Source organism: Pseudonaja textilis, chromosome 16, assembly GCF_049901715.1.
Source record: "Pseudonaja textilis isolate UNSWEBS1 chromosome 16, rPseTex1.2, whole genome shotgun sequence".
In the NCBI taxonomy this organism is placed as follows: Eukaryota; Metazoa; Chordata; class Lepidosauria; order Squamata; family Elapidae; genus Pseudonaja; species Pseudonaja textilis.
In genome coordinates, this window is record NC_142005.1 from 2,575,001 (window position 1) to 2,594,151 (window position 19,151).

At 50.9% G+C, this 19,151-nt stretch overlaps 1 protein-coding gene across 1 annotated transcript in view; it reads right to left on the minus strand.

The window, feature by feature from the left end:
• Positions 1 to 18,793, minus strand: part of SEMA4A (semaphorin 4A) — a 37,168-nt gene extending 18,375 nt beyond the window's left edge. Inside the window, exons 1-2 of the mRNA XM_087913843.1 lie at positions 18,593 to 18,793; positions 5,786 to 5,952 (exon numbers count right to left, since the gene is read on the minus strand). Coding sequence (XP_087769969.1) covers positions 5,786 to 5,882 — 97 coding nt within the window. The 5' untranslated portion in view covers positions 5,883 to 5,952; positions 18,593 to 18,793. The remainder of the gene's footprint in view (positions 1 to 5,785; positions 5,953 to 18,592) is intronic.
• Between the last annotated feature and the right edge of the window lie 358 nt (positions 18,794 to 19,151).

The following is a 19,151-nucleotide window of genomic DNA, read 5'->3' on the forward strand; positions in this document are numbered from 1 at the left end:
CTTTGAAAAATCTTTCAGGACCAGCTCCTAGCCTAACCTATGGTCACTAGCCACGGTCATCCCCATCCTCAAAAAGGGAGACCCCAGCCTAGTTGAAAATTACAGACCAATCTCCTTATGCTGCGTCACCTGTAAAGTCATGGAATCAATTATTAACCAATCCACCATCCTCCACTCAGAAACAAACAACCTACTCTCCAATAAACAATTTGGTTTCAGTAAAAAACTATCCTGTAATCTGCAACTCTTACACTGCAAAAACATATGGACTACACAACTCAATCAGGGCAAAGCAATAGACGCAATCTACATAGACTTCTGTAAAGCCTTTGATTCAGTGGTACACAACAAACTACTCCTAAAACTAAAATCTTATGGTATCTCTGGACACCTACATAACTGGATAGAGGCATTCCTGTCAAACAGACAACAAATGTTCAAAATTGGGAGCGTCCTATCAAATTCTGTACCTGTCAACAATGGTGTCCGCCAAGGCAGTGTTTTAGGACCAACTCTCTTCATACTCTACATAAATGACCTCTGTGATCGTATCAAGAGCAACTGCGTTCTCTTTGCTGATGATGTAAAGCTATTCAACACCACAGAAAATACTTCTACCCTTCAAAAAGACTTTGACTATGTATCAGAATGGTCAAACAAATGGCAACTTCAAATCTCAACAAATAAATGCTCTGTCTTACATATTGGCAAAAAAAAAAAAAATACAGGCTGAATAATCAAGACCTTGTTGATGATCCAAACTCTGTCAAGGTCCTTGGAGTACTCATCTCAAATGACCTAAGTGCTAGAGCCCACTGTAACTACAGAGCCAAAAAGGCATTAAGAGTTGTTAATCTAATCTTATGTAGCTTGTTCTCTGGTAATATCACACTACTAACTAGAGCATACAAAACATTTGCTGGACCAATACTCGAATACAGCTCATCAGTCTGGAACCCACATTACGTATCTGATATTAACACAGTTGAGAAAGTCCAGAAATATTTCACAAGAAGAGTTCTCCACTCCTCTACCCGTTGCAGAAGACCTTATGCCACCAGACTTGAAATTCTAGACCTAGAAAACCAAGAACTACGCCGCCTCTGGTCCGATCTTAGTATTTAAAATCATACATTGCAAAGTCCTACCAGTCAATGAATACTTCAGCTTCAACTATAACAATACAAGAGCACACAATAGATACAAACTCAAGGTAAACTGCACCAAACTTGATTGCAGGAAATACGACTTCAGTAACAGAGTGTATTCAAGTCTGATAAATTCAGGATTTCCAAACAGGCAGGTAGCCCTTTCAGTATTGCTCCAAGGGCTCCAATTACAATTGGGATAGCACACATCATTTCTTTTTCCAAAGTTGCTCAACTTCAATTTGTAAGTCCCGGTACTTTGTGATTTTTTTTTCTTGCTGCGTGTCTTCAGTGTGTGCACCACCAAGTATGCAATGTCAATGAACCAAACATCATCATCACCCTAATTATTATTTTAAAGTCGCATTGTCCCGGCCATGTCGTGCGGGGGAATTCACTGGCGAAAGAAATTATCCTTACAGTTAGCGGTGAAAGGAAACCAGGCCGCCGAAGGACACGGTGGCTGCTGGGCACCCTCGAAGCTGACCCTGGCCGGAGCGGAGAAGGAGCAGTAGGGCGAGATCGGAAGACGGGGACAGTCCTGGCCCAGAGAATCGCCCAGAGCCGGACTCAGCCGAACGGACGACATCATTATTACTTTGAATGTCACATTCACTTAATGACTGCCACAAAAAAGGCTCTAAAATAGTGTTCGACTCACAACAATTCTACGTTACAACAGCACTGAAAAGTGTGACTTACGACTGCTTTTCACACTTATGACCTGTCAGCCTCCCCAGGGTCACCAGAGCAAAACCCAGGCGCTCTTATTTATGATGGTGGCAGCGTCTGGGGGGGTTTGTGTCATGTGATCCGCTTTTGTGACCCTCGAACACACAAAGTCAACGGGGAAGCCAGACTCACTTAACAACCGTGTTCCCCACTTAACAACTGCAGCAAGGAAGGTTGTAAAATGGGGCAGCGCTCGCTTTACGGACGTCTCGCTTACAGCCACACAAATCTTGGGCTCCGTTCTGCAACTGGAGGGCTTCAGAATCGAGGGGGAGAATTTTCCCCACTGGATTTCCCGGCTACTCTTCCTTTTTTACCCAGGAGAAGAACGAAGGAGAGCTTGGTGTCCTGCCCCTGTTGGAATCCGGTTCTGAGGGGGAGGCCGAGCAGCTGACCGGGAGTGGGAGGGGGGCTCCGGTGGCTGTGGAGGAAACTGGGGAAGGGCACAGTCCGGCTGGGCATTCAGAGGAAGACCCAGGTCCAAACCCTCTTCATCCTAGGGCATGCAGGGAGGAATGGATAAGGGAGCAACATGGCTTACGGGAGAGGAAAGGGCCCTGATCCCCTTCATTAGCTGCAGCTGGGAAAACAGGATTTAAACAAGGCGTTTGCACAAGCACCTGGCTGGAAGCAAAGCGTGTGTTATCTTTCTTTGTCAAGTCTTATCCGGGTTCTGGCGTCCTCCCAACTGTGTGTGTTTTGTTATCTTTTGAAGTCTGCAATTCCTTAACCTGCCCTGTCTCGTTGATTGCTGCAGCTTGTGGTTTGTGTTGGTTTTTATTTATCATTTAGATGTACTTTGATTTTGAACTGGATTTCTTCCCTTTAAAGACTGTTCTAGGAAGAGTTTTTTTTTCCTCCAGCCGATGATAACTGGACACTGGGGGCCCAAGTTAGAGGAATTAAAGGGACTTTGCCTACTTGTGTGACTTTGGTGCCACTTGGGTCACCCCGCTTGTCCACTCACCACCTCCTGCCTGTCACCCTCTGGTCAGAGAGAAGGGCAGGAAGGATCCTGCCTGCCTCTTGCCTTGAAGGGCAGAAAACCACGGAGAAGAAAATGAGGGGAATTACCACTTCCCAGCTCCAGCCCAGGAAGGAAGCAGAGGCCGATTAAGCCGCGCAGACTTGACAAGTCCTTTTAAAGCCAGAGAGTGCCTATAATTAACGGGCTGCCTCTCAACGGCAGCAGCTCAGCCTCCATCCCTGGCTTTTATCGCCTGCCCGCCCTTTTGCAAGGTTCATAGAAGACGTGCGCAATTCACCCTCAGAGGCATGAACAGCTTAACAGAGTTGGAAGGGAACTTGTAGGTCATCCAGTCCAACCCCCACCCCACCACCAAGCAGGAGACCCTACACCATTTCAGACAGATGGCGCCCCATCTCTCCTTCCCCCCTCAACTGCCCAGGGACCCCGAGGGGTGCCAATGCGGGCAGCAGCAGGGCCAACCTTGGGGTGGCACCGAAGGGAGCTGGATTTGAAAGCTCCCGCAAGCGGCTGGGTTAATTCATTCCCATTTTGGCACGAGAAACCCACGGCTGGGTGCAAAGCGGTGTTGTGCTACCAGCCATCAGCGTGCGAGGCGGATTCTTCTCGCGATCTGATTTCTGCAAACATTGCCCGGATTCTGAGTTTAAGCAGCAGGGATGCCAGCGGGTGGGGAATAGAGGCGGCTCAGGGCCTCCCCCTTTATGGGCCATTCTCCTGCGTGGACTGGGGAGGGGGTCAGAAGAGGGGCTGGCAAGAGGGTCCATGCATCTGTGCCAGGAAAGTTTTCAGGAGATGGAGGGCGGTGGCACTAGGGAAAGGCCCTCCCTCGTGGGCTGGATGAGGGCAATGGGGTAAAGGCTTCTAGGCCGCGTCTGCCCTACAGTTAGGAGCCCTATAGCAGGCTCTTTAGAGCAGGGGTCTCCAATCTTGGCCGCTTTAAGACTTGTGGACTTCCCCCAACACCAGCCCGAAATGTTGGAAATGTAAAAGAACAGATGGAACCTTTTTACATTGTAAAGAAACCCAGAAATACTGGCAAAGAATTAGAAAGCGGCTAGAAGATATAACAAAAGAACCGACTGAGTATAAACCAGAGTCCTTCCTGTTAGGGATTTTCAATAAACAGCTATATACTTCACTTTTTTTAGGTAGCTGTTGATCATTTGCACAAATCGAGCGCAGGCACAGAGGTGTGCAGGCTGCTCGTGCGACTAGGGGTGTGTGTACCTAGGCACAAGCTCACCTGCCACTTCTGTGGAAGGCTGAAGGCCTGGAAGCGGGCCACGACCCTGAGGTTGGGGGGCCCATGCCCTGTCGTGACAGGATCGAAATCTGGGCGCTTGGCAACCAGAACGCCCAGGTCCTGTGATGTCCTGTTGAGACCATCCCTCTTGAATTCTGACAAGAAAAGTCACTGGAGGACGCTGGATTCACTTAATGACCCCACGATTCATTTAATGCCTGCGGTGGTTTGCCTAACAACCGTGGCAAACACTCTGCCACCGCCTGACTTAGCAACGGGAATTCTGGGTCCCCGTTCTGGACGTCATTTCATTGCTATCATTAAATGTGACTTATTCCACCTTCTGGCAAGCGAAGTCAACAGGACAAGGCAGATTCACTTAACAACTGCAATGATTTGCTTAACAACAAGATCATAAAATCGGGGGTGGGGGGGTGGGGGCTCACTTTGCCACTGCCTTGCTTAGCATCGGAAGTTCTGGCTCCCAATTCTGGTCCTTATTTAATCGTTATCCTTAAATAGTCCTCATTCAATCTCTGTTCATTTTAATAAAGTCTTAAGGGATTGTGTTGTCGTTGTTTTTTATCAAAGTCACCCAGAGCCTCTTGACAATGAAACGGGTGGCATGTACATTTAATAAATAATAAAATAAACGTGTGGCCACCATAACCACAACCTTTGTGCAAATAGTTTTGATGAGATGCACTGTAAGTTACTTTGTTTAGTCTAGTTCAGTTTACTTTATTGTCGCTGCACCTCTTACAATGAAATCAAACACCATCTTCAGTGCACACTGTGACCGTGAAAATAAACACAAACACACCCTCCACACATTGAACCCCCGACACCGCATCAATACTGCACTATACAGTAGAATTCCACAGAGCTCCTGCCCTGAGATAGAAGCTGTTTTTTCAGCCTTGTTTTGATTCTCCTGTACCATCTGCCAGATTGTAATAGTAAAAAAAAACGGTTCCCAGGATGAGATGGATCTTTGAGGATGTTTTGAACTTTCTTAAGGCAGCGGGAGCTCTAAAGCTCTTCCACAGAGGGGAGAGGGCAACCCGTGATCTTCTGGGCCATGACATTAACCCTCTGGAGCGCTGTCCTATCTGCCCCTGAGCAATTGGCAAACCCTACAGAGGTGCAGTGAGTTAAGATACTCTCTGTGGTGCAGCGGTAGAAGGTCCCCAGCAGTTTCTCATTCGGTTGTTGTTTCCTGAGAAGCCTCAGGTAGTAGAATCTCTGCTGGGCCCTTTTGACCAGGGCTGCAATGGGAGCCCCCCAGGTCAGGTCCTCTTTTAGGGTGACACCCAGAAACTTAAAACTGGCCACTTGCTCCCCTCGGTCTCCCTTGATAAGCAAGGCTGGAGGTCTGATCTATTCCTTCTATATAGTCCACTATCAGCTCCTTCCTTGGTCTTATTGGTGTGGAGGACCAAGTTATGGTCTCCACAGCATGAAAGCAACTGGTCCGCCTCATCTCGGTAGGCAGACTCACTCACACACACACACACACACACACACAAGAGATGAGTCCCACCACTGTTGTATCCTCTCCAAATGAATTGTGAAGGTGCGACCGGAGGGTGGGAAGCACCCTTCCTGGCCCTCCGAGGAGTGACTCCCCCCGGGCCCCGCCCTGCCCTGCCCTTCCCTGTGGCTCCTTACCTCTGTGAAAGGTCATTCTGGGCACCACGTTGTTAGCCAGGCTGGCTGCGGCCACCAGAAAGCATCCCAGGAGGCAGGAGAAGCGGCCAGGTTTCATGGCTGGTTAGCAGCTGGCCGTCACCGAGGAGGCTGAAGGAGACGGAAGAGGGCAGGTCCTGACTCGGCAACTGTTAAGAAACAGAGAAGGAGGAGGAAGAAGAAGAAGAAGAGGAGAAAACGGATGTCAGAAGCGCCTCGTTTGGCAATCCGGGGCCTCCCACTCGTGCAGAGCAGACAGGAGTGGCTGAGACAATCTGCTTGAACCGTTGGGCTACGCTGCCAATCCTTCCCGGCGGCTCTTCGGAGAAATGAGGAAGGAGAAGACGCTGACTCAAGTTGAGGGCAGAGGCAGGAGCAGGAGACGGGGACGGAGGCAGTGCGCTCTGAAGACAGCCAGCGCAAGGGGCGAGGGAGCCTTCCTCGGGGGCGGGTGGGAGGGCCCTGAGCCAGCCAGGGCAAGGGGCTTTGCAAAGCCTCCTCTGCCTTGCCAGATAGAAAACATCTGGACAAGAATCGCTGCGTTGTGGCTTCAACGGTGTTCAACTCCACCGCTTTTTTTGGGGGAATTGCTCGTAGCACCTGTCTCTCCTTCTCAAGTCGTGTCTCTGAACGTCCTTGGAACAAAACCTATTGCAACAGACTTGATCTCTTTTTACACACACCAGAAAAAAAAAGGGGGGGAAGAGGAGAGGCCGAGTTGAAGCAACAGTGCAAAACGAGGTGAGGATTGCAAATGGCTTTGGGGGTAATCACCCAAATAAAAGGCGCTCGGCCATCCCTGCCCGCAATCCCTTGAACGTGGGGAAATGAGGGGATGTGGGAACGGAGGAGGTAAAAGCGAGTTGGAATTAGCAATTGAATTTGGAATTCCAAAACTTCCTGGAATAGAGTGGGATAGCGCTGGAAGGGACCTTGGAGGTCTTCTAGTCCAGCCCCTTGCTGAAGAAAAGAGACCCGATACCGATTCAGGTCAGGGGCTTCCACTGGTTAACTCAGGAAGTTTCTCCTTCCTTCCAGGTTGCTTCTCTTTGGGGTTAGTTTCCGTCCGCGGTTTCTTGTCCTGCCCTCTGGTGCTTTGGAGAATAACTGGACGCCCCCGGGTCTTTGGGGCAGCCCCTCAAATACTGGGAAGGCTGCTGGATTCGGGTTAGGCCTGCTTTGCTTAGGTTGGAAAGAACGGGAACGCAAAAGGTGAGAGGGAAAAGTCACTCCGCCTTTCCTCAGCGTGCCCAGGTTTCCACGTTCAGTAGGGCAGGGCTGGGCACCTATGATAGCCCCGTTACAACCTGTGGAATTCAACTTTGAAGTCCATCTGTTGTCAAGGGGCCATTGTTGCACCCCCTCCCCCGGTGTAGTGGCTTGGACTAGATGACCTCCACGGCCCCTTTCGACTCTTCCATGGATCCTGGCTGGATCTACAGAGAGCTGCCAATTGACGAAGGCAAATGGAGGGTCTGCCTTCGTTCAGAACTGCTTCCTATGATCCCAGGTTACTGGAACTTGTTTTCAACCATCCATCTGCCCGTTGCCTTGTCCAGCAGTTCTCAGCCGGTGGTCCGTGGACCCCTGGACGGCCACGATGTCACAAGGGGATCCGCAAAGGCTTGAAAAAAATATTCAGATTTAAATTTTGAGTTACGTCTCGTGGGTCCGTGGCCGTGACCTGTAGCCACCAAAGGGGGCCTCTGTGGTGAAGAAAACGTTGGGAGCCACTGGTCTGGCCCAATGTCTATGGAGAAATTCCCAGTCACCCAGGTCCCAGGTTGTCCCAAAGGGGCTTTTTTCACGAGGAAGGGTAGACTTTTTGATTTTTCTTTGAAGACACTTCGCTTCCCTTCCGAGAAAAAAAAAGCCAGACAGTCCAGTTCACCTCTTGGGAAAGTACCTTTGGGTCTAACCCAACGTTTCTCAAACTCAGGCGTTTTAAGAGACGGGGACTTCAGCTCCCAGAATTCCCTAGCCAGCCTTTCCCATCCAGATTCCATGTTGGCTGGGGGATTCTGGGAGCTGAAGTCCACACCTCTTAAAATTGCCAGATTGGTAAACCAGGCTGCTTGAGTTGACTCCATCACCTGGGCTGACCTTTCACCTGGCCATCTCCTCTTTACGCCCCCACCTCCGAGGTTCTCCCCCAGGGCAGCCCCCACATCAGTATCCCTCCCTCTGGGAGAGCCTGACCGGTGGTCCTACTTTGACATCTGCCACAGACACAAAAACCAGCCCGGACTCAACTTAGGAGTGATTTCACAAGTGGATTTACACCGGAAAGCCCTGCAGTCTGCGAGGTTCTTGGACCGGAGTTTGCAAAACGCTTAGAGAGGAACGAAGTAGCCCGTCTTACAAGGAAGTGGTGAAGAGGAAAAGAACGGAGCAGGAGGCCCATCAGACCTAAAAGGACAATACGGAACCACAGACATCGCAAGATGACATTGTCGGTATCGCTTAAACCTGGTGAGATGGAAATCGCCCCTGGAGTCAAATAGTAGAAGGATATAATCTGTAAGTGGGGGAGGGGGGGTGGCATAATAAGATCCCTTGCCTTGAGCAGGGGGTTAGACTAGGAGACCTCCAAGGGTCCCATCCAGCCCTATGCGGAAAATGGTTCACAGCCACCAAGGTCATCCATCAAAACTGTGGGGATTAACGGGGGGGGGGGAAACACCCAACGGCGACACTGTTTTGAAGGCCCACCGCAGGTCGCCTGACCAAGCAGAGGCTCTGGTGAGACTGTCACAAATGTGACGGCTAAGGGTGCTCGAGAGAGAAACCAGTACGGCAACAGGAGGCTGACTTCGAACTGGAAGCCGGTTGCATAAACAGCTTTCTGATAAACCGAGAAGCAAAAAGCAGAGGGTTTTTTTTTTTTTAAAAAAAGGAGGAGCACTAACAGACATCTGGAAATAGGCCAAGATGGGGCCAGGAAGACTAAGGCCTAACTTGACTCACAACAAATACAACGCTGGTGGGATTCAAATATTTTTACCGCCGATTCAGTGGGCGCGGCTTGGTGGGTGGCGCACTTGGCGCACCCTTTGCATCCGTGCGCACACCGAACGCGCCCTTTGCGCAGGCGCAGAGGTCTTCTAAGTCACCTCCAGCGAGCCTGTACTCTCCCGGTCGCTTCGGCAGCTGCCGCGCAGCACTCTGCTTATGCTCCTTGAGATCTACGGTTGGGTTGGCTCCATCGCCTGAGCTGGTCTTTCCTTTGGCCGTCTCACCTCTGCTGTGCCGCGCAAAGCAGCTGCGCTTCAGAAGCCGCGACTAAAGGTGAGGGTGGCAGCCTGGGTGGGCAGGTGGGCCCAGTTCGGTCTCCGCAGCCAGAGGTCCGGCTGCGCTGCCTTAATTCAAGTCCGCCTGGCCAAAGGAGGTCACATCACAGAGGACGAAAGAGTCCTGGGAGCCAGCAGCCGTCATTTGGGGGAACTCAATTGAGGGGAGACATGCAACTTCCTTCCTGTCTTTCTAAAAGGGACCCAGGAAACTCCAGACTGGCATAAGTGACGGCGATGCCTGGGAAAATTGGGGGAATGCTCAACCAGTCAGCCTGGAAGCACTGAGAAAGGAAGGTTGTTAAAAATAACACGTGCCACGTTAATCTTGCTGCTTAACGGATCATCAGAGCTGGAAGGGACCTTGTAGGTCATCTAGTCCAACCCCACGCCCAAGCAGGAGACCCTACACCACTTCTGACAAACGGCGGTCCAATTTCTGCTTGAAAGTCTCAAGCGATGGCTTCCTTTGCCTTTGATTCGATTTGCAAGATGAAGGCACGGGGTGAAGATCGTGAACTTGGACTTCAGGAAGGCATTTGAGGGGATTGACCAAGCCTCCTCCTCTGTGCTAAGACGGAGTAAGGTGGGGTGGACGGGGCCACCAGGGATACACAGTGGGGTTGAAGACCCGTAGCCAGTACAGGAAGCGCTCCATAGATCTCTCTGAGCATGGGCAGAAATGGAAAGACGCATCAATCCCCGGCATGGAAGAATGGATGGGAAAAGGGATGGAGCTAGCAGCGACGGCCACCTGGACTCTTTCAGTTAGAAATTATTATATTAGACTGTATTATATATTCTATTATTAGTTTAGATTAGATTAACGTATTATGTTAGATTAGGTTAATATATATTCTATTATTAGAGATTCAGTTTTGTTCCTGTGTGGAAACCGCTTCTGGACTTTGTGCTGGAGAGGGAGAAAAGCAAAAAAAAGTCTTGACTTTGGGTTTTGCCGATTAATAGAGTTTGCTTGTCACAGAAACAGCCGGCCTTGTCAAGATGACGAAGACTTGTCATAGTCGTCCAGCTCGCTCTAAAGGAATGAATTTTGGATTTCCAAACACACCCCATGGACCGAGGCTGCCACAATTGCTACGGATGGCTCTTTCCTAAAGCCAACGGCTTGTCATCGGTAGATCCACAGGGCTCGATCTCAGCCTGGCTGCCTATCTGAAGTTTAGGGGCATAAAAAGATCCTCAGGCGGCTTCCGGTTGGCACTCCCTCGTTTCCTCTTTGTCCCGCGTTCGCTTTCATTCTTGCAGTGGCCTCTTCTCTTCCTTGCCTCAGAACAGGAAAGACACACCACAGACCAAACTCGAGAAACTGCCGAGTTCTGCTAAACGTCACACGTTGGCCTCCTTTTCCAGCGCTTTGGTGCACCACAGGCCGAGCCAGGCGTCCGTTCCCTCCCCGCCTGGCTGCTGCTGACACCAACCCTCAGGCGCACGGAGCGCATGACGGGCGATAAGGCGAGGTCATCTCCACTTCCTGGCCTGACTGACGTTTCAGCCAGGGTGGAAACCAACCCAGAAGCCCTGCTGAAAAGTTGGCACACCTCCTGCAGGCCCGGGGGTGGGGTGGGGGGGGGCTCTAATTGCTCAGGCTGATTTCCAAAGAGGCACAAATGTTTGCAAGGACACGCTGCTTTCTCTTGCCAAAGTTTGCCCACACACGCGAAGCAATTCACAACATGCTTGCAACGGCCACCCGTCTGTTGGGACTGTCAAGCTGGAAGACAATTCAAAAATCCCGGAGCAGAAACTTCTATGCCTGCTGAAATCTGCAGGTGGGTCTCTCCGTCAAGCAAATATTTCCAAGGTGGCGCAGGGGGTTAGAATGCAGGACTGCAGGCTCCTTCTGCCGACTGCCAGCAGTTGGGCAGTTCGATCCTGACCGGCTCCAGGTTGACTCAGCCTTCCGTCCTTCCAAGGTTGGTAAAATGAGGATCCAGATTGTTGGGGGCAAATAAGCTGACTCTGTAAACAGCCCAGAAAGGGCTGTAAAAGCATCGTGAAGCGGGATATAAGTCTAAGGGGCTCTCGCTAGTCTGAATTTAGTGACAGGTGGCCCTGGACTTACAACCTTTTGTATCATGACCGTTCGTTCACATTGGCTGGGGAAATCGGGGAGTTGAAGTCCATGCCTTTCAAAAGCAGCCAAGGATGAGGAACACTGATCTGGGTTGATCCTGCTTCCTCGCAGAGCTCCAGGCACCAGATCCATTTCAAATCAAGGGGTCTGGAGGCTAAAGCGCACAGGGAACAGTGGAGGGAACTGGGTATCCAGGACTAGGGCGACGTGATGGCACTCTTCCAATATCTAAGGGACCGCCACAAGGAAGAGGGGGAGTCAACCTATTCCTCGAAGCCCCTGAGGGCAAGAGAAGAAGTAAACGGAGGGAAAATTATCATTTCTTGACCATTAGAACAACAATTAGCCAGTGGAACGACTTCCCTCCAGAAATTGTGGGTGTTTCAACAGTGGAGGCTTTCAAGAAGAGACTGGACAGCCACTTATCCAGAATAGTATACTACAGCGGCACGCAGAACCATCTCTCTGGGCACACCAGCCGTTGCCCGTTGTTCTTCTGGTTTCCGGTGCACGCATGCGCACCAGCTAGCCGGTCTTTTGTGCGCGCATGCGTGCCAGGAACCGGGAGACCAGGTGGTGCGCTGGGGAGCTGCTCTTCCGGTTTCCAGTGCTCCCATTTCGGCACGCGGTGCCGAAAAGGTTCGCCAACCCTGCTATAGCGTTTCCCGATGGAGCAGGGGGTTGGACTAGACGACCTCCGAGGTCCCTTTCGACACGGCTATTCCACATTCTCTATCCCGAGGCCCATTTGCTAGCCCTGCATCCATTCCCATGACCCCTCTGCCTGTCCTGGGGCCATCTGCTGGCGCCTGGGCAGGGGGGAGGGCTTCTCTCCCCACCTCCAGGGCTTGAGCCAAGACTGCCCAGAGACCCAGAGACCTTGGCATTCCCAAAGTCGCTTTGGGCTGCACAGCTGACTTCCGACCCGGTGAGCCGGTGGCGAGTTGGCTGAAAAAGGGCTCATTTTGGCCTCCGTTGCAGGGACGACACGTACCAGGCAGCCCCTTCCTGGCTGATTCCTTTCTCAGGCACGTTTCTTTGGCCTCTACCTGCTCAAAACCCTCCGCATTGACCAAGAAAAGGAGTCTTTGGCCGAGGCGGCCTGGCAACCCAGATGCTTCTGCCCCCTCAGAAATCCATCTTGTTGATCTCCACTTTATTTCAGCAGATCCGGAACAGGCAGAGGCCAGAGGCAGAAACCGGAACAGCAGCCAGGAAGGAGCACAAGGCAAAAAAGGGCTTGAAACGGCCATTTCCGGTCGGGGACAAACCGGGTGCTTTCTGGAGTCTGGTCCTGCGACTCCCACAATGCCCGAGCCAGACGTCCGTTGATGGCTGGGGCTTTAGGGTGGTTGGCATCAGTGATCTGTAGAGCCTTGTTTGAGGTGGACTTTGAGCACTGTTTATAGAGATGTGGACTTCAACTCCCAGAATTCCCAGCCAGCTTGGCTGGCTGGGGAATTCTGGGAGTTGAATCCACCCGTCTGAAAATGACTGAAATTTGAGAAACGTTGTTTTAAAGGGTGTCTGTTTAAAGATGCGGAAACTGAGGTTTTAAGGTACCCCAAATCTTTACTCGGAGGAAATAAAGATAACACAAAATTCCCACAGCCCTTTCCAAGAACAGGGAGCAGCACCGCAAGTGGTGTGTTTGTGTCTGATTTGGCACCTCTAGCATCCACAAGGGTGAGAGAGAGAGCTAAGCGCGGAGACAGGTGGGAGCCAATTTCCCCATATTTTCCCGCCATCTGCCAGACAGATGGACCGCCGTGGCAGCATCTAAGGTGCGTAGGAAGGCCGGGGGGCGGGGGGGGGGGGGCGCATGCACACTAGGTTTGTGTCTGGCAGATGGTTAGGAAGAAAAGATCACACCTGCATTCCCCAGGAATCTGAGATCCGTTAAATGTTCCAGGTCTGCTCATGGTTCTAATTGCATTCTTCAGAAAAGGAAAGGAAAAAAAAAAAATCGGCTCACTACAACTGTTTTTGCAGGCATGGAAACCTCAGGAATCACCACAAGGCCCATCTCCGAGCAAATTCACTTTAGAATTGCTTGTCTCAGCTCCCAAAGCAGCCCTCGCTCTGATAAGAGATCATTAGAGTTGGAAGGGGCCTTGTAGGTCATCTAGTCTAACCCCCCCACCCATCCAGGCAGGTGGCCCTACTCCATTTCCGACAGATGGGAGTCCAATCTCTTCTTGAAAGTCTCAAGCGATGGAGCTCCCACAACTTCTGAGGGCAACTTCTGTTCCATGGGTTGATTGTTCTCCCTGTCAGAAAGTTTCTCCTTATTTCCAGGTTGAATCTCTCCTTGGTCAGTTTCCATCCATGATTCCTTGTCTGGCCTTCGGGGGCTTTGGAAAATAGCTTGACCCTTTTCTCTCTGTGGCAGCCCCTCAAATATTGGAAGACCGCTATCGTGTAATCCCCTGGTCCTTCTCTTCCCTAGACTAGCCAGGCCCGGTTCCTGTAGTCGTTCATCGCATGTTTCAGCCTCCAGTCCCCTCATCATCCTGGTTGCTCTTCTCTGTACTTTTTCTAGAGTCTCAACCTCTTTTTTATAATGTGGTGGCCAAAAATGGATGCAGGACTCTAGGTGTGGCCTTACTAAGGCTTTACAGAGTGATATTAGTACCTGCCTTGATCTCGATTGTATCCCTCTGTTAATGCCAGTCAGGATTGCATTGGCTATTTTGGCTCCTATTTCGCTGGCTGTCCACTAAGACTCCAAGATCCCCCTCACAATTCCTGCTACTGAGCCTGGTTTCCCCCAGTCTAGATGTGCATTCTGTGCAGAAAGGAACGGAGAGGACTAGAAGCCAGGGACACTGAGCACAGAACTTTAAGGACCGCATCGAAGATCTCCTTTTTATTATTGGTTAAATCAATAGGACCCTTCTTTTGGCAACTGTTTGAGGATATGATGATGGTGAGAAAAGGGACTTATACCCCTCACGCACACGACCATCACCGCATCCTTCGCAATTCATACCCTGGGGAATGATAGCGGGCATTTATCCCTGTTGCAGCATCCGGGGATCTTATAACTGACCATTGGTGACCCACTCCAGGGGGGCTCCTGGTAAGCCAAGTTAATGGAGGAAGCTGGATTTGCTTAGCAGCTCTGTGATTCACTTAGCAACCGTGGTGATTTGCTTCACGACCATTGCAAAAAAGTCATAAAATTGAGTGCAACTCACTTAATGGCCACCTCACTGGTCCCAATTGTTGGTTGCAATTCGAGGACTATCCAGGTCCTACTTCTTCTTCTTCTGTTTTTTCCCCCAGTACCATCAAGCCATCAATGAACTACTTTGGGGAGGGGCAGCAAGAGCCTTTGACCACTATGTGACCCACCGCAGACCTCACGTCAAGCCAGCGGGCGAAAGGAGCCGGCCGGGTGCACAGACTACGAGTCAAGTCAGTTGCTGTGATTAATGTGCTTGATTTCTGCTCTCCTCAGCCATGGGGATCTGGCAAAGGAGACCAAATGGGATCTGGGTGCTTTGGGCTCCAAGGAGGAGAAACAACGCCGCCAAAAAATTTGGGAGCAGTCACAAAAATCTCAAATTATCGATCATTATTACTTGGTCTGTTGTGCGGATGCTTGTGAGTTTTTAGGAGGCGAGGAATTTTGGTGGGTGGGGAGGTGTTTGGGGATTGTCGTGTGTGTGTGTGTGCGTGTTGAGTCTGGTCTCTGGGTGTGATATGAATTTCGTTGTATGTGTATACTGTGTACAGTGACAATAAAGAATTCAATTCAATTCATTCTGGGACGTGAGAGACGGAAAGAAAACGTTGAACTCAGAACTGGACATTTAAATCGTGTCGCTGACATCATGGTTTATACAGCAACGCTCAACGCGTGGAAGAAAATGAGGGGACCCTCCACCCGTGGCAGAAAAGGGCGAAGGTAAAAAGGGGGTCTGGGGGTGGGGGGCACTCCCAGGATGGGAATATAACACCTGAGTGGCTCAAGGGGAACAGGTGCAGCAGAATAAGAGCGTTGCAAAGGATCTCGGAGGCCATCAGAAAGGAAGGAGTTAGACTACCTGGTGTAAATGCTCATTTCTGTCCAGCGATCCAAAATGAAGGAGTCTGGCCATGTGACGGACACAATCTGGGTTAAAATAAATGGGAGGGATACCGCAGGGTCTCTTCTCACCGCCCGGCCCAGGAGAAGACGCGCTTGGTGCCTTCCTAAGGTCTTCTTGGAAACCTCCCAGTGAAGTCTCAGGGACTTGAAATACTCGGATTCTCTGGGGTTTCTTCCCCAAACCCCAAAACTTTAACCTTAAGACTGCCTACTGTTGACCTCGCCCCTTTCCTAAGAGGGTCTGTAGGGGGTCCTGCCACCAACGTGCCTAATGTCCCCGTCCTATTGTTTCTTTTATTTTTCTTCCATGTATCCATGTATTCATAACTCTGTTTTTACTTATACCTGTTATCTTATAATCACTTGACAAAATAAATAAAATAAAAATAAAATAATAATAAAATAAAATAAAATAATAATAAAATAAATTAAAATAATAAAATAAAATAATAAATAAAATAAAACAAATAAAATATAAAATAAAATAATAAAATAAAATAATAAAATAAAATAAAATATAAAATAAAATAATAAAGTAAAGTAAAGTAAAGTAAAATAAAATAAAGTAAAATAATAAAATAAAATAAAATAAAATAATAAAATAAAATAAAATATAAAATATAAAATATAAAATAAAATAAAATGGCCCCAAGGGCTAATCCCTCCTTCCCTTGAGCTCCCTCGGACAGGAGGAAGAGGCGGATGGAGGCATGAACGGGAGAGGAGGAGGAGGAGGAAGAGGCGTCTGAGGGTTCTGGCATGTGGCAGGTCTTGATTTTAAGAGAAACTGAAACTGAACTTCCTCGTCCGGGACTATCTTGGACTTTCCACAAACCGGTTTACTCAACTCAAGAGAAGTGACAATGAGGAGGAGGAGGCGGAGGTGGAGGCAGGGGAAGGGGAAGGAATTCCAGATTCGTAGAGTCGACAAAGAAGGACTTGCTAAAAAGGGAACGAGAGCAGACAAGTGAGGGAAAACAGAGGCCGGGAGACGGGCCAAGGTCGGAGGGGGCTGCAGAAGGGGTGAGGCCACCCAGGGGTACCCGCAGGGCAGCATCTCTTCTCAGCTCTGCTCCAGAGGAAGAGGCCGAGCCTTTCCGGCTGGCCGGAGAAAAGGGGGCCAAACGCTGACGGGGGGGAAACGGAGAAGTGGAAGGAAGAGGGAGACGCGGCCACCCCTCTCAGACGAAAATAATCCCACCAGGAGACGGTGAAAAGTCGGACGAAGGACCGAACGGAAGTGGATGCCCGAGAGCAACGGGGCCAAGAAATGAATTTAAATCTCCGGGTCAGAAGGACTCCATCGTGGGGGCCTGAAGATCACCTAGTCCACTCCTACATTCCCAGAGGAGAAAGCAGACCCTCCCCCTTTTCTTTTTTTTACCCCTCCCCACTCAAGACTTCACACCCAGAGACCGACGGTTTTCAGGGGGTGGGCGGTTATTTATAGCTTCGGGAGGGGCTTGAGGTTGACTTTTTTACGCTCTGCCCGCTCTCGCCATTCAATTAACTGAGGTGGGACCCCCACCCCGCCCAGAGAGGCGGAGGTCCGAGGGATGCCTGCGTGGGGGAGGAGCGGCCTCCGTGCTTTCCCTCTCCTTTTCTCTCGCCCTTCCCCAGTTTCCCCAGTCGTCCTGCACTCTCCCCATCAATCGCTCACCGAGATACGGGTCAAGGAGGTCAGTCACATGGGCAGCCATGACCACCATACCCAGTGGGGCCTCTGAGATGCCCTAGAGTTGGGCTCCCAGTCCTCCTCAGACCCCTGGAGAGCAGAATAGAGGAAGAGAGTTGGAAGGGACCCCGGAGGTCTTCTAGTCCAACCCCTTGCTGCTCAAGCGGGAAACCCTAGACCGTTTCAGGCAAATGGTTATCCAATATGCAGCTGCCCTTGTCTGCAACCCGCTCGGCCTTCCCTGGATACCCAAGGAGGTTTTAGAGCAGGCCGTAGCTTGAAAGCGACGCAGTCATGACCGGAAGTCCTGATCAGCAAGGGCTCTTGGAGAAGTCTTGCCAATTAAACCTGGTTTTGCTCTTTGTTGGGCAGTTCCCTTCCCTGACAGCAGAACCACCTCAGACATAGCTTTGCTTTCTGTTTCGCTGGAGAAATGATTTCAACTAACTATCCCATGACATTCTGAGTAACACGCTGTTTTAAGCGCGGGCTGAACCAACAATGAGGTAAATACGCAGCTGCCTTAAAAACTGTGCTCCTAGGGGAGTCAATCCAGGGTGCCCCATCAGGCAGGATCAGAGTCAGACCCCCAAGCAGGTCCAACCCAGACCCCCCTACTCAGCAATATTTTTATCAGGGATTTGGATGAAGAGGGCAGGATATGCTTATCAAATCTGCAGGTGACTAAAAGGAGGGGGTTAGTCAACTGGGAGGCAGAAGTAAAATTCAAAACCACCCCAGGAGGTTTGGAGGGAGGGACAAAACCAAGGAATTACACTTATGACCATTCACTTACTCACGGCTCAAAGTTACATTCAAAGCCCTGAAAGAAGTGACCTATCATCGGTCCTTGCACTTACCGTATCCCTTGATGACATGATCAAAATCCTACTAGTCTGCTGTTTAGAATGGAAAAAGGACAGGAAAGGGAAGGGAAGAAGGAAAGGAAAAGGAAGGGGAGGAAAGGGGGGAAAGAGGGAGGGATGGAGGGAGAAAGGAGAAAGGAGAAAGGAAGGAAGGAGCGAAGACAATTGTGCAGAAATCAGAGAAGAAAAATAAAGAGGCAACTTTTACAGCAGTTATAAGCCTTAAAAAACCACTCTATGGTTACAACATTATTTACATTTCCCCCGTAATCTATTAGTTTATTCCACCCTTTTCCCCGTTTCCCGCAAGGAGTCCGTGCGGGGCTCCAATCCACAGACAAACGCCCTGCCCCTCATTCCAAGGGTCCCTTCGGCCGCCTCCTGAACGTCACGCAGTTGGCCATAAGGAATAATACAAGCCAAGGGAAAAATTGTACTCCAAAACACGCCAGAGCAACGTCTGAAATGCTCCCCATCGGGAGACACGCTCTGCGCAACCTACGCGGGTTAGACGAAGTGACATCAAGTGGCGGGTACATAAATACACATGCAAAACGATTACCTGGCGAGCTTGAAAGACTCCGAAAAGTCGAGGCAGGGAGAGGGAGGACACAGACTCCCCCTTCCCGCCCAGAGCCCAGGATCTGGTCCTAGGGTGTATTTTCCTTCCCCCGGCAAAGACCAAAGGCACCCCCTCCCACCAGGACTGTGCCACCTTCCTCCCCCAGCTGCCTGTCCGGTGCCCGTAGGAGGAAGCGCGTTACCTTTCTGGCATCGGGGGCATCTTCCTGGGTCAGCGCGGAGGGCTCCTGGAGGGGAGGGTGGGAACGGAGAGCCCCCCCACCGGCCCTGCAGCCCACCGCAGACCGGCTCCCGGGGCTCCGGGCCCTGAAGCCGCCTGGCTGGCAGAGGCCCTGCCGGAGAGAGCAGGCTGCCACTCGCTACGCAGCAAACCTGAAAGTCCAGCCAGCCTTCCTGCCGCTCTCCGCCTGGGTGAAGCGAGGCAGGCAGCGAGTACAGACACATCCAGGATGCCTTGAGCAGCCTCCCGACTCCGCACCCCACTGGGGAGGGTGGGGTGGGGGGCAGGCAGCCCACGGCTCTCCCCTAGAGCCTCGCCGGGGGAGGGAGGAGGAGCCCACCCGGAGTTCCTGGGCCCCCTCGGGATGTCCTGGGCCCTGCCAGGCAGACTGGGGCACCCCGTTGGAAGGCCTGGCTGGACGGAGCCAAAGGGACGATAGAAGATCCGGCCCAGGAAGCTCATTTCATCCTCGGAGGGCTGAGTAATCCTGGCTCATACGCGCTTCGTGCTTCACATCCGCT